Source organism: Leucoraja erinacea, chromosome 28 (assembly GCF_028641065.1).
Source record: "Leucoraja erinacea ecotype New England chromosome 28, Leri_hhj_1, whole genome shotgun sequence".
NCBI classification, from domain to species: Eukaryota; Metazoa; Chordata; class Chondrichthyes; order Rajiformes; family Rajidae; genus Leucoraja; species Leucoraja erinaceus.
Window position 1 is genome coordinate 9,394,790 of NC_073404.1, and position 15,431 is coordinate 9,410,220.

General features: G+C 42.0%; 1 protein-coding gene across 9 annotated transcripts in view; it reads left to right on the forward strand.

The window, feature by feature from the left end:
- The first annotated feature begins 1,762 nt into the window (after window positions 1-1,762).
- Window positions 1,763-15,431, forward strand: part of trim37 (tripartite motif containing 37) — a 76,048-nt gene continuing 62,379 nt past the window's right edge. The window contains exons 1-5 of one of the 9 annotated variants that reach the window (XM_055657661.1): window positions 1,764-2,116; window positions 2,971-3,058; window positions 8,518-8,601; window positions 10,796-10,897; window positions 13,736-13,776. In XM_055657661.1, coding sequence (XP_055513636.1) covers window positions 8,581-8,601; window positions 10,796-10,897; window positions 13,736-13,776 — 164 coding nt within the window. In that variant the 5' untranslated portion in view covers window positions 1,764-2,116; window positions 2,971-3,058; window positions 8,518-8,580. Of the gene's footprint in view, window positions 2,385-2,868; window positions 3,059-8,517; window positions 8,602-10,795; window positions 10,898-13,735; window positions 13,777-15,431 lie in introns of those variants that run through there. The other 8 variants (XM_055657662.1, XM_055657664.1, XM_055657655.1 and 5 more) reach the window with 8 other exon arrangements.

Here is a 15,431-nt window from a genome sequence, read left to right on the forward strand (position 1 = left end):
TCTTTTTTTAATGTAAATACTGGTTCTGTTCAAGCTTTCTCACTTTCATTTCACTGTACATCTTGTATGTATATGTGACAAATAAAGTTGACTTGACGAGATATGGGAAGATGGACACAAAATGTTGGAGTAACTCTGCGGGACAGGCAACATCTTACACAACAGATATGGGATCCCTGCAGGAGAGTGATGCTGCCCATTTCTTTGGCAACCTCAATCACACTTCCCTCCGGCAGACGTTACAAGGCCTTCTACGCCCGAACCTCCAGACTCAGGAACAGCTTCATTCCCAGACCTATAGTTAGGTATGTTACAAAACCTACCTGAATCGTCATTAGGAATCTGCCCTCAGCCATGTCGGCGATTTTGGCGCTGTTTGGAGGGGGCGGGTTTTAAACGCGATTTTTACTAGGCTGTACTAATCGCACATGTTCAGCCTAGTAAATCATTAACGAAAAATCGCTGCAAGACCCGGTCGCAAAAGGTATTATTAGTTTTATAGGCCTCGATAATATAGTTATAATAATTTTAAAATTACTGTCTCATTTCGCAACCTCTCGCAGCCCCAGGGTTTTATAAAGCAAACAATTAAAGGTATGTACCTTATTTTTACATTAAATGGGGCATATATATAACCCTATATATCAAGTTATCTATAGCGAGTGGTTCATTTTGGGCTTTTTATATCCCGCAGTATTTTTCTCGGCATTTGAGGGCACTAATCCAGCGCTATGTCAACATTCTAAACCAGCGCGTTCCACATGAACCCACTAGAAAGCCGATTTAAATGGGCATTTATTTACAGCAATTGAACACTAAATTCCTTCCATTTGGCCTATAAATTAATGTAAATTAGATATAAAAATCATGTTATATTGTGAATTATTTGTGAATAATCTTTGGACACTTAGGCTATTTAAAAATGTTAATCTTTCCTTAAGAAATGGGCGTTTGACTATCCAAGATCACAGCTTTTTTGTAATGTCCATTGAAAATCAATTGGGAACAAGATGCTAATTTCCGAGTATGAAAATGGTCATAACTTTTTTAATACTTGAGATATGAAAGTGAATTTGGTGTCAAATTAAACTTATTGTTATGCTTTATCTGATGGGATAAATTGCAGACTTGATTTTTTAATCTCAAAATTTTGTAACATTGCTACTATAGTGGCTCTGAACCGGCCCTGCTGAGTGCCCCCCACCCCCCATGGACTGTCTCCCTCGGATGGTCACGTCGCACAGACACATCTGCACTTTAGTCTGTTTGAACTGTTTTACTGTTGTAATGTTCTTTTTACAAACCATGTTTCTCGGGGTATCTAAATCTAAATTGTATTAGTTATTTAAGTTATGACATCGGATGGAAGCTGCAAACCCAAATCTCGTTGCACTTATGTGCAATGACAATAAAATATATTATTATTATTATTATTATTATGGACGACACCTTTCCTTGCTTGCAGCTCTCGTTTTGGTGTGAGATATTTGAAGATACCGAAATAATAAATTTGCATTTGGGCTCCGCCTGATGAGATGTAGTCTCTCTCTCTCTTTCTTCGTAATGTAATACTTTGTCTGTTTTTTACAATCAGACCTTGGATGGAACAAATGGACGACGCAAACTTTTGTAAGCACATTCAAGCCGCGGGAGTTTCTCCGTCCCCTTTGGGCCGAGGACGCGCCTTCCCGGTTGCTAGGGCCGGCCGTAACTCATCGCGAGATAACGGGAGCGTTGATGGGAGAGAGCACGCCAGTGATAGGCCAGGAGGCCCTCGGTGATACCGTACTCTATTTTATGATTGGTGAAGGCGGAGACTACATTGAAGTCGATTGGTCGCCTTCCCCTCCTCTCTCTCCCCCCACGTGGGCTGGAGGGCGGGGCTTGTGAGGAGGAACCCGCTCCGCCGTCATCCTCGCGCCGATTGACTGTAGCCCGGGTGACAAACGGTTGCATGTGGATTTGAAGTCGGGTTCAGAAGATGGAGGCGAACGTTCCCTCCGCCAAATCCTGAACCAAGCCTCGAATTGTCCCCCACACCCCAACCAGGAGATAACATGTGAGCAGGGGAGTGGGAGAAGCAGACAAGCGATGAGAAGCCAGCATTGAATTGAAGGTGAAGGGGCGGTTCGAGAGAGAAGGCGGGTTGCGGCACTGCGGACCTGCTGGATCCGCCCCGGCCACCACAAGCCGCTGGCCAGGGGCCGCACTGTGTGTCCCCGCCGCAGGCCGCAGGCTCCATCCTTACCTTTACCGTGCCATTTTCAGCCATCGGCTGAAGCTTGCCCCTCAGGGGAGGCTGCCAGCAACAATAAGCCGCAGTGACTCTGATCAGGTGCATCATTATTGAGCTTGACCGTGCAGTGCTTATGTTGTAGCAGCCTGTGAGTAAATTGAATGTATGGTGGTTTTATGTTCACATGTACGGTTTTTTTCGTGATTTATTTAGACCAGATGTGACTTTTTGTGTTTGACATTTAAGTATTCTTAACCAAAGATTGAATCTTACGCAATTACGACAAAAACAAATAGCTAAAAACACTTAACCAGTCAGATAATTACTCAATGTATAGAGAAGAATCAGTCTGAAGAAGGGTCTCGACCCGAAACGTCACCCATTCCTTCTTTCCAGAGATGCTGCCTGTCCCGCTGAGTTACTCCAGCATTCCAGATAATTACTGAAAATGTCTAACTTTTTTTTTTTTTAGATTTCCCTAAATATTTCTTTCTTTTTCCAAGTACAAAATTAATATTTTGTAATCTATTTGCATTATTTTTTTAATGTTTGATTACAATATTGGGCATTTCTGAGGGTGTAATTGTTGAAGTGAGATTACATTTTTGTACTTGTTTGTTTGTTTGTATGTTTGTAGTTTGATATTAACATTATGAAGGAAGCTAATTTAGGAAATAGATCTTCTAAATTCATTCAATATGTGTTGCTGATTTTTGTTTTGCTCTAATCCATAGTCTGGGATTGAAATGAGTTTCTTTCTTTTGCTGAAGTCCAATCCAGAAGAAAATCAAATGAGTTGATCCCAAGAGACAGAAATGTCAGGTCAGCCTAGCCTCTAGTAGTATCATACAATGTAGTAATCAAGGGAAGAAACTTGCTAAGAAACTTGAAAAGGCAAACAGGTTTTTGACAATTAATGAGAGCTTCGTTGCTGCAATGCAGAAACATTCATGGTATTGGATGTGATCTGACAAAATAAGTGGATTTCCCTTATTGAAAACCTAGATTCCTCAACTATCGTAATAGATATTCTATTTGAACTGTTTCTACTAAATTGTACTTGACATGGTCTGTGTGAATGAGAAGGGCCTCAGCTTCTCTTTCTACTACAAAGTACAATGGTGCAGGACAGGTTTTTTGGATATTGTGGAAGTCCAGGGCTATGGCATTAATGCAGAGTAATCCTACAGTAAAAGATCAGTCATGATACTGAATTGTGGGGAAAGCAAAAAGGGCTGAATGGCCTACATTATCTTTTCCATACTAGAACATCCAAGATGTCCTCATTCTTCCATGCATTGGAAGTTCCCTCATTTAAGATAAATCTCCAAGGCTCTGTCTTCAAGCCTGATGTTCCTCTGCAATGAATGTCATTGACCGAAGAAAAACAAGCTCAATTAAAATTCTGAACATCAAGTGTTTATTCATTTAATGAACATACACAAAGCCAGAACTTGAGGATTGAGCTTTATCTCTAATTTCAGTAAATGGTGGGTGTTGAATTTGATTAGGAATTCACAATTACTGGAATAAATTTCTGCTTTGCAACCACAATATAGTCTGTTCTCTGTGTGATTCCATTAAAATCTCTGCTTTGCAGCTTTTTTTAATGTAATGTTTTATGAAAATAACTCAACAGCCCTTTCCTGATTGAAAGCTTCTGGCGATGTAGTAACCAAGAGTGACCTCGGATAGTACAAATTCCTTCGCTCCATAGATGCTGCTGCACCCACTGAGTTTCTCCAGCACTTTTGCCTACCTTCGATTTTCCAGCATCTGCAGTTCCTTCTTAAACAAATTGCTGGAGTAACTCTGCGGGTCAGGCAGCCTCTCTGGAGAAAAAGCATGGGTGGCGTTTCGGGTTGGGACCCTTCTTCAGACTGAAAGTTGGGGGGTGGTGGTGAAGAGCTGGAAGGTGAGAAAAGACAAGGACAAATCAGTCCACCTCGGGTGTAGGGTGGTGCCTGGTAAACCCAAACTTGGTTAGGGAAGGTGTGATCTTGAGAGGAAAACAATGTGGAGAGCTGTGGAACTGGTTAAATTACTAGGATGGAGGAAGGTGGCAAAGGGAGGGTGGAGGGAAGGAAGTAGAAGTTTTTCAGAATTAGTCAATTCAATGGTCATACCGCTGGGTTGCAAGTACCCCAGGTGAAATTAGTTCCTGTTCCTCCAGTTTGCATGTGGTCTCAATCTAGCAATGAAAGAGGCCCAGGACAGAACGATCAGTATGAGAATGGGACAGGAGGGCTGAAATGGATGGCAACAGGGAGATCCCGTAGGTTTATGTAGATTGAGCGCAAGTGTTCAGTGAAACGGTTGTTAACTCTACGTTTGGTCTCTCCGATGTACAGGAGCCCACATCGGGAACACCAGATACAGTAGATGAGGTTAGAGGAGTTACACGTGATCCTCTGTCTCACCTGGAAGGACTGTCTGGGTCCCTAAGTGTAGTCGTGGGAGGAGGTACAAGGACAGATGTTACAGAGGAAAATATCTAGGGAGCTGGTGGTTTAGGTGGGAAGGCAGGAGTGAATCAATGGAGTTGCGGATGGAGCAGTCTGCAGCATGTGGGAAGGGGTGGAGATGGGAAGATGTGATTAGTGGTGGGATCCTGTAGGAGGTGACAGAAATGTCGATGGCGAAGGTGCTGGTGGAGTGAAAGGTGAGGACCAGGAATACTCTGTCCTTGTTGCCTCTGGAGGGAGGGGGAGCAAGAGTAGAACTACGGGACGCAGAGGAGACACGTTTAGAGTGCCCCAACTATGACAGAACGGGGAATCCATGTTCTCTGAAAAATGAAGACATCTCGGATGTTCTAGTACGGAACAGCTCATCTTGGGAGCTGATGGGCGAGGAGGGGGGGGGGGGTAGGGGAGGGGGACCAGTAGGTTGACCTCAGTTGGGCGTTCATTTTCTCTGCTTCCCTTTGGAAATTTGTCTGGATTCCATCTAGTGTATATTAAAGGAAACATATTGGGGTCAGTAGCTCTTGACCTACACTTTTGCATAGATCATCGTGTTGCCAGTAATCAAACTCCTAGCTATTTGATCTATGGGGCAACTGATTTCAGCATTTGATCTGGTCCTGATGCGATCAGTCCCTAAGCTCTAATTTCTTCCCTAGTCCTTGTTTGCTTCAAGGTGATTCCAGTATTAATTTGTATTTGACTAAAGATTATTTTTCACATTGGATAGTAATTTGCATGGATGTTCATTGCAATATCAGAATAATAGTTGAATCCATTGTTGTATAAATACACTTGCAAGCTCTGAGGGGCAACTTAAACATGTTATAAATTCATTTACCTACTTTCCATCTTGGGGGTGATAATGCTGGCAGTTTATCCGTAATGATGATCCCTTTATATTGACGTTGCATTATTAGCAAAATGGGGCAATAGTGCAGCATTAAGTATGTCAAATTCGTTGCATTTTCTCTTGCACACAGACAATCTTGAGATATCTGTCTAATTAAATTTCAATGAAATTTGATGAATACGTATAGCATATAAATCCCTTTGTTTCTAGAAATCTGCTTTTGGACAAAACACTTTAAATAATAGTACTATCAGCTGGTTAATTGTCTTACCAGGCTGAGAGCTATTATTTTCTAAAACTATATGTTTTTAAAGTGCAAACAATTAATTTTTTTTAACATATATGAAGTTCTTTCTGGACTTTCTGACAGGTTTTTACAAGAGAATATAATATGCAGAAACCAGTATCAAGCGCTAACTGTCATAATTCCTTTTAAATGGAAACCAAAGGTTTTAAGGAATCTTTTGGATTATACTTTTTGAATTAGCAATTCTTAAAGATGGTATTGCCCATCAGCTTTGATTTCATTAGCATCAAAACAGGGTTGTAGATTTAATTTTCATGAAAATGATACAATTTAAACTGAATTTCCATTTTCTGAGTAATTAGAAAAAGTATTGCCTATCCAGCAGTTAATTTTAATTCTCTCATACGCCCTGCTCCCACTAGTATGATTTCACCAATCATCTATGTAGTCTGGGTGATAACAGATTGACCATTTATGAGTAAGAAGGTAGACACAAAATGCTGGAGTAACTCAGTGGGACTGGCAGGATCTCTGGAGAGAAGGAATGGGTGACGTTTCGGGTCGTGACCCTGCAGAGGTTTGCTACATAGGAGGAGCTATGAAAATGCAGGGTGACTTGGACAGGTTGGGTGAGTGGGCAGATCCATGGCAAATGCAGTTCAATGTGGATAAATGTGAGGTTATCCACTTTGGTAGCAAAAACAGGAAGGCAGATTAGTATCTAAATGGTGTCAAGTTAGGAAAAGGGGAAGTACAATGGGATCTGGGGGTCCTTGTTCGTCAGTCAATGAAAGTAAGCGTGCAGGTACAGCAGGCAATGAAGAAAGCGAATGGCATGTTGGCCTTCATAACAAGAGGAGTTGAGTATAGGCGCAAAGAGGTCCTTCTGCAGTTGTACAGGGCCCTAGGGAGACCACACCTGGAGTATTGTATGCAGTTTTGGTCTCGCATGCAGTGTAGGTTCACAAGGTTAATTCCCGGGATGGCGGGACTGCCATATGCTGAGAGAATGGAGCGGCTGGGCTTGTATACTCTGGAATTTACAAGGATGAGAGGGCATCTTATTGAAACATATATGATTATTAAGTGTTTGGACACGCTAGAGGCAGGAAACATGTTCCCGATGTTGGGGGAGTCCAGACTAGGGGCTACAGATGAGAATAAGGGGTCAGGCATTTAGAACGGAGATGAGGAAACACTTTTTCACACAGAGAGTTGTGAGTCTGTGGAATTCTCTGCCTCAGAGGGCGGTGGAGGCCAGTTCTCTGGATACTTTCAAGAGAGAGTTAGATAGGGCTCTTAAAGATAGTGGAGTCAGGGGATATGGGGAGAAAGCAGTAACCGGGTACTGATTGTGGATGATCAGCCATGATCACATTGAATGGCGGTGCTGGCTCAATGGGCCAAATGGGCTACTCCTGTACCTATTGTCTATTGTCTACCGTCAATTTAAACCAGTATCTGCAGTTCTTTCCTACACAGGTTTTATCCAAACTCTGCTCACTTAAGAGAATATTGACCTGAAAAGTTAAGTTTTCTTCCTCGTAGATAATGTTGAATATTTACATTTCACATTCTATTCACTCTGTCTGAGGAAATATGGTAATTCCAGATTTGCATGACGTTTTGGTCCGGCTGTGGAGGATCTGGGGCTTGTGCATGTTTGATACTTTCCCATGAACACTATGTTACTCCAGCGTTTTGTGTCTATCTTTGACCGTCTATGATTTGCTTTTAAAAGAAGTGCTTTACTTGAGCATCAGAGCTGTGTGTAGATTTTGGAGTCCATTTTTATAAACTACCACACTTAGAATTTATTTGCAACTTACAGAATACCTGTTTGCAGCCTTTGAAATGGTGCAAAGAAACCACTTCCTATAAAATGGCTCCCACTTGCATGTTAATGTTTGTGGGGGGCAATGGAGGAAAAGATTGTGCTACTGCTAAGTAGTATTTTGCTATCCACATAGTACTCTAGTTCAGCAATATAGATATATCCAAGCCATCAGTTCTTAAATTACTTATATAATTTTTTTCCTTAAGTTTTCATTGTAGACTGGGTCTTTTCATTACTACACCTTCTCCAACCTTGCCTCTTTCTTTAGTCTTTTTCGTACTAAAATTATTTGTACTTTGGGTTGCTGTTGCAGCAACGTTTTGCCATTTGACAGTATAGTATATCATGACTGAAAATTGTAAGTTAACACTGGTTTTAAATAAACAACCAGTGCGCTATAGTCAATGGGAGTACTGTATATTGTTATTTAAAATGCAGAACTTTACAGCAGTCAACATTAAATGGCTGCGTGCTTTGTCAGAAAATTGAAAGAATGGAATACTCAAATGTTTAAGATCGTTATTTTGGTCAGTGTGGATGTTTTCGACTATCCTGATTGTGAAAATCTTGTTAAAATGTATTCTTTAATTTACAAATGTTTAGTGCCCAATTTCAAATTTAAATCCTCATTGTTTTTAAAAATTGGAGGTATTGCTGTTCTCCCAATGTTGTTATTATTTGCTCTCTGGAAATGGGTTCAGGGTGCAAATGGGAAAGAGCAATACTCAGCCTGACATAAAGCCCGCCTGGAAGATTGTAGTTCTCATTCTGACCAGCTCGTCTAATAGTAATTAAAATCAAAGAGTTTTGCCTGACAGTCACTTATGTTCTAGTTGTCTGTAGGGAGTTTTTGGAAAACTGACTTTGTCCCTTTTTCAGTTGTCTAGGAGCAACAGATTTCGTCTTTGGGATAAGATCAGCAGTGCGCAGCACAGAAGAAAAATGGATGAACAAAGTGTTGAAGTATGGAATATACTTCACAATTTTTGTTTAGTAATGTAAAGTTGCTGATTGACATTGCTTCAGAGCTTGTGATCATTGACATGAAGCAACAAGAGTCTCTCTCCATGGACATTGCTTGATATGCTAAATATGTTTCAGTATTTTCTGATTGGGTTTACTTTTATATTGCAAAACTATCAATTTTGGTTTAATTCTTGGGCATTGCTCTGTTGATCCAAGCAGATACAGAAGTGATACAGAAGTGCTGAAATTGGCCTTGCTTTTAATATAGAACAAACTGTGTCTGCCACATTTTTAATTTTCATTATTATTGAGCAAATTATCTTCAAATTACATATTTGTAGATGAAATGGAAGCTTCTTTTAGTTTGATGCTGATAGCCTTAAATTGGTGATAAAACCAAGTTGTACATTGGAGTACAGGAATGCTGCCGTAAGAACAAAACACGCCGCAGCGAGACTCCTGACGGGCAACCTAAACAAGGGACCACATCACCCCCGATCCTGGCCTCTCTCCACTGGCTCCCTGTGCGGTTCCGTATACATTTCAAGACCCTCCTCTATGTCTACAAAGCCCTCAATGGGCTTGCCCCCTCCTACATTAAAAGTCTTCTCACCCACCACTCCACCTCCAGGTCCCTCAAATCGGCCGACTTGGGGCTGCTGAATATCCCGCGGTCTAGGCATAAGCTTAGGGGCGACCGCGCCTTTGCTGTTGCAGCTCCTAGACTGTGGAACAGCATCCCCCTTCCCATCAGACCTGCCCCCTCCATCGACTCCTTTAAGTCAAGACTAAAATCTTATCTATACTCCCAAGCCTTTCTTGACGTCCACTGAGCGAGGGCTATATGTATATATGTATGTAGTTTGTTTGTTTATACTATTCTTATAACAAATGTAAAGCACTGGCCAATGAGAGTTTTTTTAAATGTGCTATATAAATAAATGTGACGACTTGGGTGAATAATTAAGTTTTGTGTATAGGAGACTTGTTTAAAACTCATTTATGCTGATCTCTGGCCTTGGATTAGCAATTTTTTGTGGTCGTATTATGCTATCTTTTCATGCGGATGTACATTATGATTTCGAGATTTTCCCCCAAAAATAAACTTTATTCATAATTTAAAAAATATATACAAGCCAAAAGCCACGCAAGAAATACCATACATTCATGCAGAAACTGACGATTGTTTAAACCAAATTGTCAAATATTAAAATGTTTCCAGCCATTGGAGGGCAACAGTTCAAATATTCAATCAGAGGACATTTAAAAACAAAAGACTGTAAACCCTCATTTTTACAGAACTCTTCATAACAGTTTTCTGTTATAGCATACTGACCTACCGACCTTCACTGCTAGACTGGGTTGTCGATGCAGGCCTGTGCCGCCTCTCCTGCCATTACACCCACCCCGGCTGGTCCCAGGCTGCGCCTGCTGCCACCGCTGCAGTCTCCACCTCTGCTGCTAGCATCATCACTGCTGCCCCTAACACTGCAGTCGTCACCACCCTGACCAGTCCCAGGCTACGCTATCCACCGCAGTTGCAACTACCACCGCCGCCCCTTGCCTACACTCCGGTTACCCGCGCGGCACGACCATTTACTGCGCGAATCCTTGCATCTCCCCTGCCCTTTAACAGACCTGGATTCCAGGTCCAGTTCTAGACTGAGTCTAACGAAGGGTCTGGACCCGAGACATCACCTATCCACGGCCTGCAGAGATGCTGCCTGACCCGCAGAGCTACTCCAGCACTTTGTGTCCTTTTGTGTATTAACCAGTAACTGTAGTTGTTTGTTTCTACTATTGATACAATGATACAATCAGGAATAAATCAGGAATAACAGACACCACATCTTCCCCCCTCATGGTCTGTTATGGTGAGGGTTTACTGTAGTTTGGATTTATTGATCACTTGGAATTAATTTGTTCAATCCACTTTTATAACTTTTCTTTGTTTACGTTACCTCATGAAAACTTTCTGCTTCTAATCCATTTAATTCTACATCCCTTCATGATCTAACAGATGTTATATTTCTTTGCTGAGCACCCTTTTTTGTGTAAAAATGTTGTCTTGATATACCCGAAATACTAAAGCAATTTTAGAAAATATTTCCTGCTGGATGTTTTGATGTATCATAGAACTGATCTATTTTTTGCAAACCAGTTGAATATTGCTTCGCCTGTACTTTTCCAGAGCATTGCGGAGGTGTTCAGATGCTTTATTTGTATGGAGAAATTACGTGATGCCCGACTCTGTCCACACTGTTCAAAACTTTGTTGCTTCAGTTGCATAAGGGTAAGATGTTCTATGTTCTGAGCTTATGGTTGTCTGGTGTGCATGCAAATTTTCAACAAAAATGTTCTGTAAAACCTTGCATAATTAAACTTGTTCCATTCACTTATGGTCCACTACCCCCATCTTTCCTCCTCAAACTACAGTTTCACAGGGATAATTTCAGAGTAGCAGTCTTAAAATGAAAGGGGGGGGGGGGGTGAAGTGGAAGGGATAACTTTATGGCTTTGCAATTTTGGTCCTTCTCTTGCTCAGAGCAAATTTCAGAACTATGCATTGAAGTCTCTACTCTTGAAATTAAAAGTGACAACAAAAATAAAAAAACAGGTGACTGTTGGCTGGATGCTGTGTGCAGAGCGCCTTCACCGGAACAAATGAACAAACAAACACAGACTTATCCCCTGGGCAGAGGGTTCTAAACTAGAGTTTCCCCCCCTCCCCCACGCACGGTCCCCCTTTGTTCTCCCACCGTCCCTCACAACGGTCCCCCCACGCTAGGTCTCCGTTCTTCACAGTGGCGGTCCCCCCATGCCGGGTCCCCATTGTCTTCCCCTCGAACCTCACGCTCATCGCAGTGGGACCCCATCGCCACCCAGGCTCCTGTTGCTGCCGAGGCACCTGCTGCCGCCGACGAGTCTCACGCTGCCGAGGCAGCAATGGGAGCTGCGGTGAGGCCTCATGGTTGATGAGTATGAGGTGGGAGGGGAAGACAATGGGGATCCGGCGTGGGGGGACCACCTTCTAAAAAGGAAGCACATTGTCTAAGTGATGCAACATGGCAGAGCTGGGACTCAGATGGATATGCAAAAGGATGATATGCAAGTACATTGTTTATTGATACAAAGGAAAAAGATTATGCTTCAGTTATGTGGGGCTCTGGTTAGGCTGCATCTCAAACTATGTACATTTTTGATCTCCTTATTTGAGAAAGGGTGTTAAAGCTTTGAAAACAATTCAAAGATTGTTTGTTAAACCAATACCGGAAATGATCAGGTTGTCTTATAAACACCCTTTTTTATCATGCAAATGTGCTTGTGGAATTTTGAATAATATAGTTGACAATAGAAGCTATTATTGTGAGGAAAGGTTTAGAATGAAAGGCAGCTATGGTGCTGGAAATCCTCTAGTGTTGCTGTAATGTTGGTATTCTACATACCCTCTCTGTAGTTAGTATGACAACGAAATGAAGCAATGGAGGAATTCTATGAATTCCGACTGTGTGGGAATGAACCAGAAAGATTAAATCTTTCTATGACCAATATCTTTTTTGAATAGTACCCATCCTGAATGCTTCAGCTGACTATTTAAAAAATACCGCGTTTGTGCTGGCTATGCTTTAATCATTGCTGAACATATCCATCTAAGCAGCAGAGCTGCTGGGTAACTGTACAACGGTGCTTGCATGTATACCTTATCTAAGGAAATACCCGCTTGTTCAGCACAAGAGACAACAGGTGCAGGAGTAGGTCATTCGGCCCTTCGATCCTTCAATGTGATCATGGCTGATCATCCACAATCAGTACCACGTTCCTGCCTTCTCCCCATATCCCCTGACTCCACTATCATTAAGAGCCCTATCTAGCTCTCTCTTGAAAGTACTCAGAGATCCGGCCTCCACCGCCCTCTGAGGCAGAGAATTCCACAGACTCACAACTCTCTGTGTGGAAAAAGTGTCTCCTCATCTCCGTTCTAAATGGCTTTCCCCTTATTCATAAAAAGCGGCCCCTGGTTCTGGACTCCCCCAACATCGAGAACATGTTTCCTGCCTCTAGCGTGTCCAAACCCTTAATAATCTTGTGTTTCAGTAAGAATCCCTCTCATCCTTCTAAACTCCAGAGTATACAAGCCCAGCTGCTCCATTCTCTCAGCATATGACAGTCCCGCCATCCCCGGAATTAACCGTGTGAACCTACGTTGCACTCGTTCAATAGCAAGAATGTCCTTCCTCAAATTAGGGGACCAAAACTGCACTAGATACTCCAGGTGTGGTCTCACTAGGGCCTTGTACAACTGCAGAAGGACCACTTTGGTCCTATACTCAACTCCTCTTGTTATGAAGGCCAATATACCATTTGCTTTCTTCACTGCCTGCTGCACCTGCATGCTTACTTTCATTGACTGATGAACTAGGACCCCCCAGATCCGATTGTACTCGCCCCTTTCCCAATTTGACACCATTTAGATAATCTGCCTTCCTGTTTTTGCTACCAACGTGGATAACCTCACATTTATTCACATCAAACTGCATCCTCCTCACAGTTCACACTGCCACCCAGCTTTATGTCATCTGCAAATTTGCTAATGTTACTTTGAATCCCCATCATCTAAATCATTGATGTATATTGTAAATAGCTGCGGTCCCAGCACCGAGCCTTGTGGTACCCCACTAGTCACTGCCTGCCATTCTGAAAGGGAGCAAGTTGAACATGGCACATGCAGAGCGTGCAGAAATGTACTTTAAAAAAAAAAAAACAGAGTTATGTTAAATGATTCTGCCCACAATCCCTTTCCTTATATCTACTGTTCTGGTTGACCCCTCTGAGGGTACAGATCAAAATTTGGTGCTAGATCAATTACCAGTTGAGAGGATCTGTTTCCAGGGTTCGCCAGATACTCAAAGATTCAATAATCATCACCTTTATGCTTTTTTTCAGCACCAGCCTTAAATGTTTGGAGTTGCAGTTTTGAGTTACATTTGTGATCCAAAGATTTCTTAAAATTTAAAGTAGAGTCCTCGAACTAAACAAATTTTGATTTTTCTTTTGTAAAAAGACCACTGCAGCCCAAATACTATTGGTAAAGCCTGGTTTCTTTTAAAATGTTGCTTCTTTATCTTCACAGCGTTGGCTAACAGAACAGAGAGCCCAGTGCCCGCACTGCAGGTGAGAGCACATCAAAGACGAACTATAGTGGGATTTGTGCAAAGCTGGAAACATTTTATGTGCACACTGCCACACCTGCTTTATGTGAAACTATCTAGTTCTAATCCAAAATTAGTGGTGTGTTGGCTAACTGTGCATGGGTAACATGCACAGTGTACCTCAGTGTGCAATCAATCAATCAATCAACCTTTATTGTCATCTTGCAAAGCAACAGTTGTACAGTGCAAAATGAGAAGACGTTTCCCAGGGAATACCGGAGCATCGCACATGAAACTTAAAACATTTCACACATAATAACAGCAAAAACAATCCAGTCCCTGATGAAAGAGTATAAATAGTTAAAAGCAGGTAAAACAGCAACATTAAAATACAGTAAAAACAATCATTAAAATGGCCAGGGCAGCTGATTTGAGTGGCCAGTGCCAGAGTTATTAAAATGTCAGTGCAAAGCCGCAGAATCAGGTGACTATGAGTACAGAGTGACTGTTTAGCAGCCTCACAGCCTGTGGCAGGAAGCTGTTTAGCAGTCTGGTAGTCCGGGCTTTGATGCTACGGTATCTCTTGCCTGATGGCAGGAGATCCAGGTGTGTGTGGAGGGGGTGCAGTTTGTCGTTAGCTATTCTCAGAGCTTTTTTCAGGCAGCGGCTCTGGAACAGTTCTTGTACCAAGGGTAGGGAGACGCCAATGATCCTCTCTGCTCCCCTCACTACCCTCTGCAGAGCCTTCCTGTCTGAGCAGTTGCAGTTGGAGTACCACGTGTTTATGCAGTATGTGAGTATAGACTCCACTGTGCCCCTGTTCAAAAAGTCCTGAGGATGTTATGCAGAGTGCTATGCATATCTGTTGTGGTGCTGCATGTAATAATTTCATTGTTCCGTTTCGGGACATATGACAATAAAACTCTTGACTCTTTGCATTCGACTTCCCAAAACACCTCACCCTTGCTCGCTAATCTGCAGCAAATGGATTGAGTGGATGCGGTGGGGATGTTTACACTAGTGGGATAGTCTAGGACCAGAGGTTATAGCCTTAGAATTAAAGGACATGCCTTTGGAAAGGAGTTGAGAATGAATTTCTTTAGCCAGAGGGTGATTAATCTGTGGCATTCAGTGGAGTCCGTCAATGGATATTTTTCAGGTGGAGATTGATAGATTCTGGATTAGTATGGGTGCTAGGGGTTACGGGGTGAAGGTAGGAGAATGGGGTTGAGAGTTAAGATAGATCAGCCATGATTGAATGGAGGAGTAGATTTGATGGGCCGAATGGCCTAATTCTGCTCCTAGAATTTGAGCTTTATGAACATTTGTTGTCTGAGTAACTTCAGTTTTAACAAATTTCCTTTACTATGGAAGTTACAAATATTTTTCCTTTGACTGTAATAAAATAAAAAATTAATAAGTTCTCAGCAGGTCAGGCAGTTGTGAGGGCAGGTGGACCTGTCATAATCTCAGTGCTGGTGTTTTGTTTTTGTCTAAGATGACACCATAGTGTGTCAATACCTGGAATTGTTTGGGAATGGCTTTAATCATTCAACTTGATTACTTTTGTCCACGACTCTTGAATTTGAATGCGATTTAGACACATGGAGTTACTCCATATTCAAATTCAACTCGAGGTTAACTTTGAGTCTGGTAATCTGTATTTGCTACTTAAAA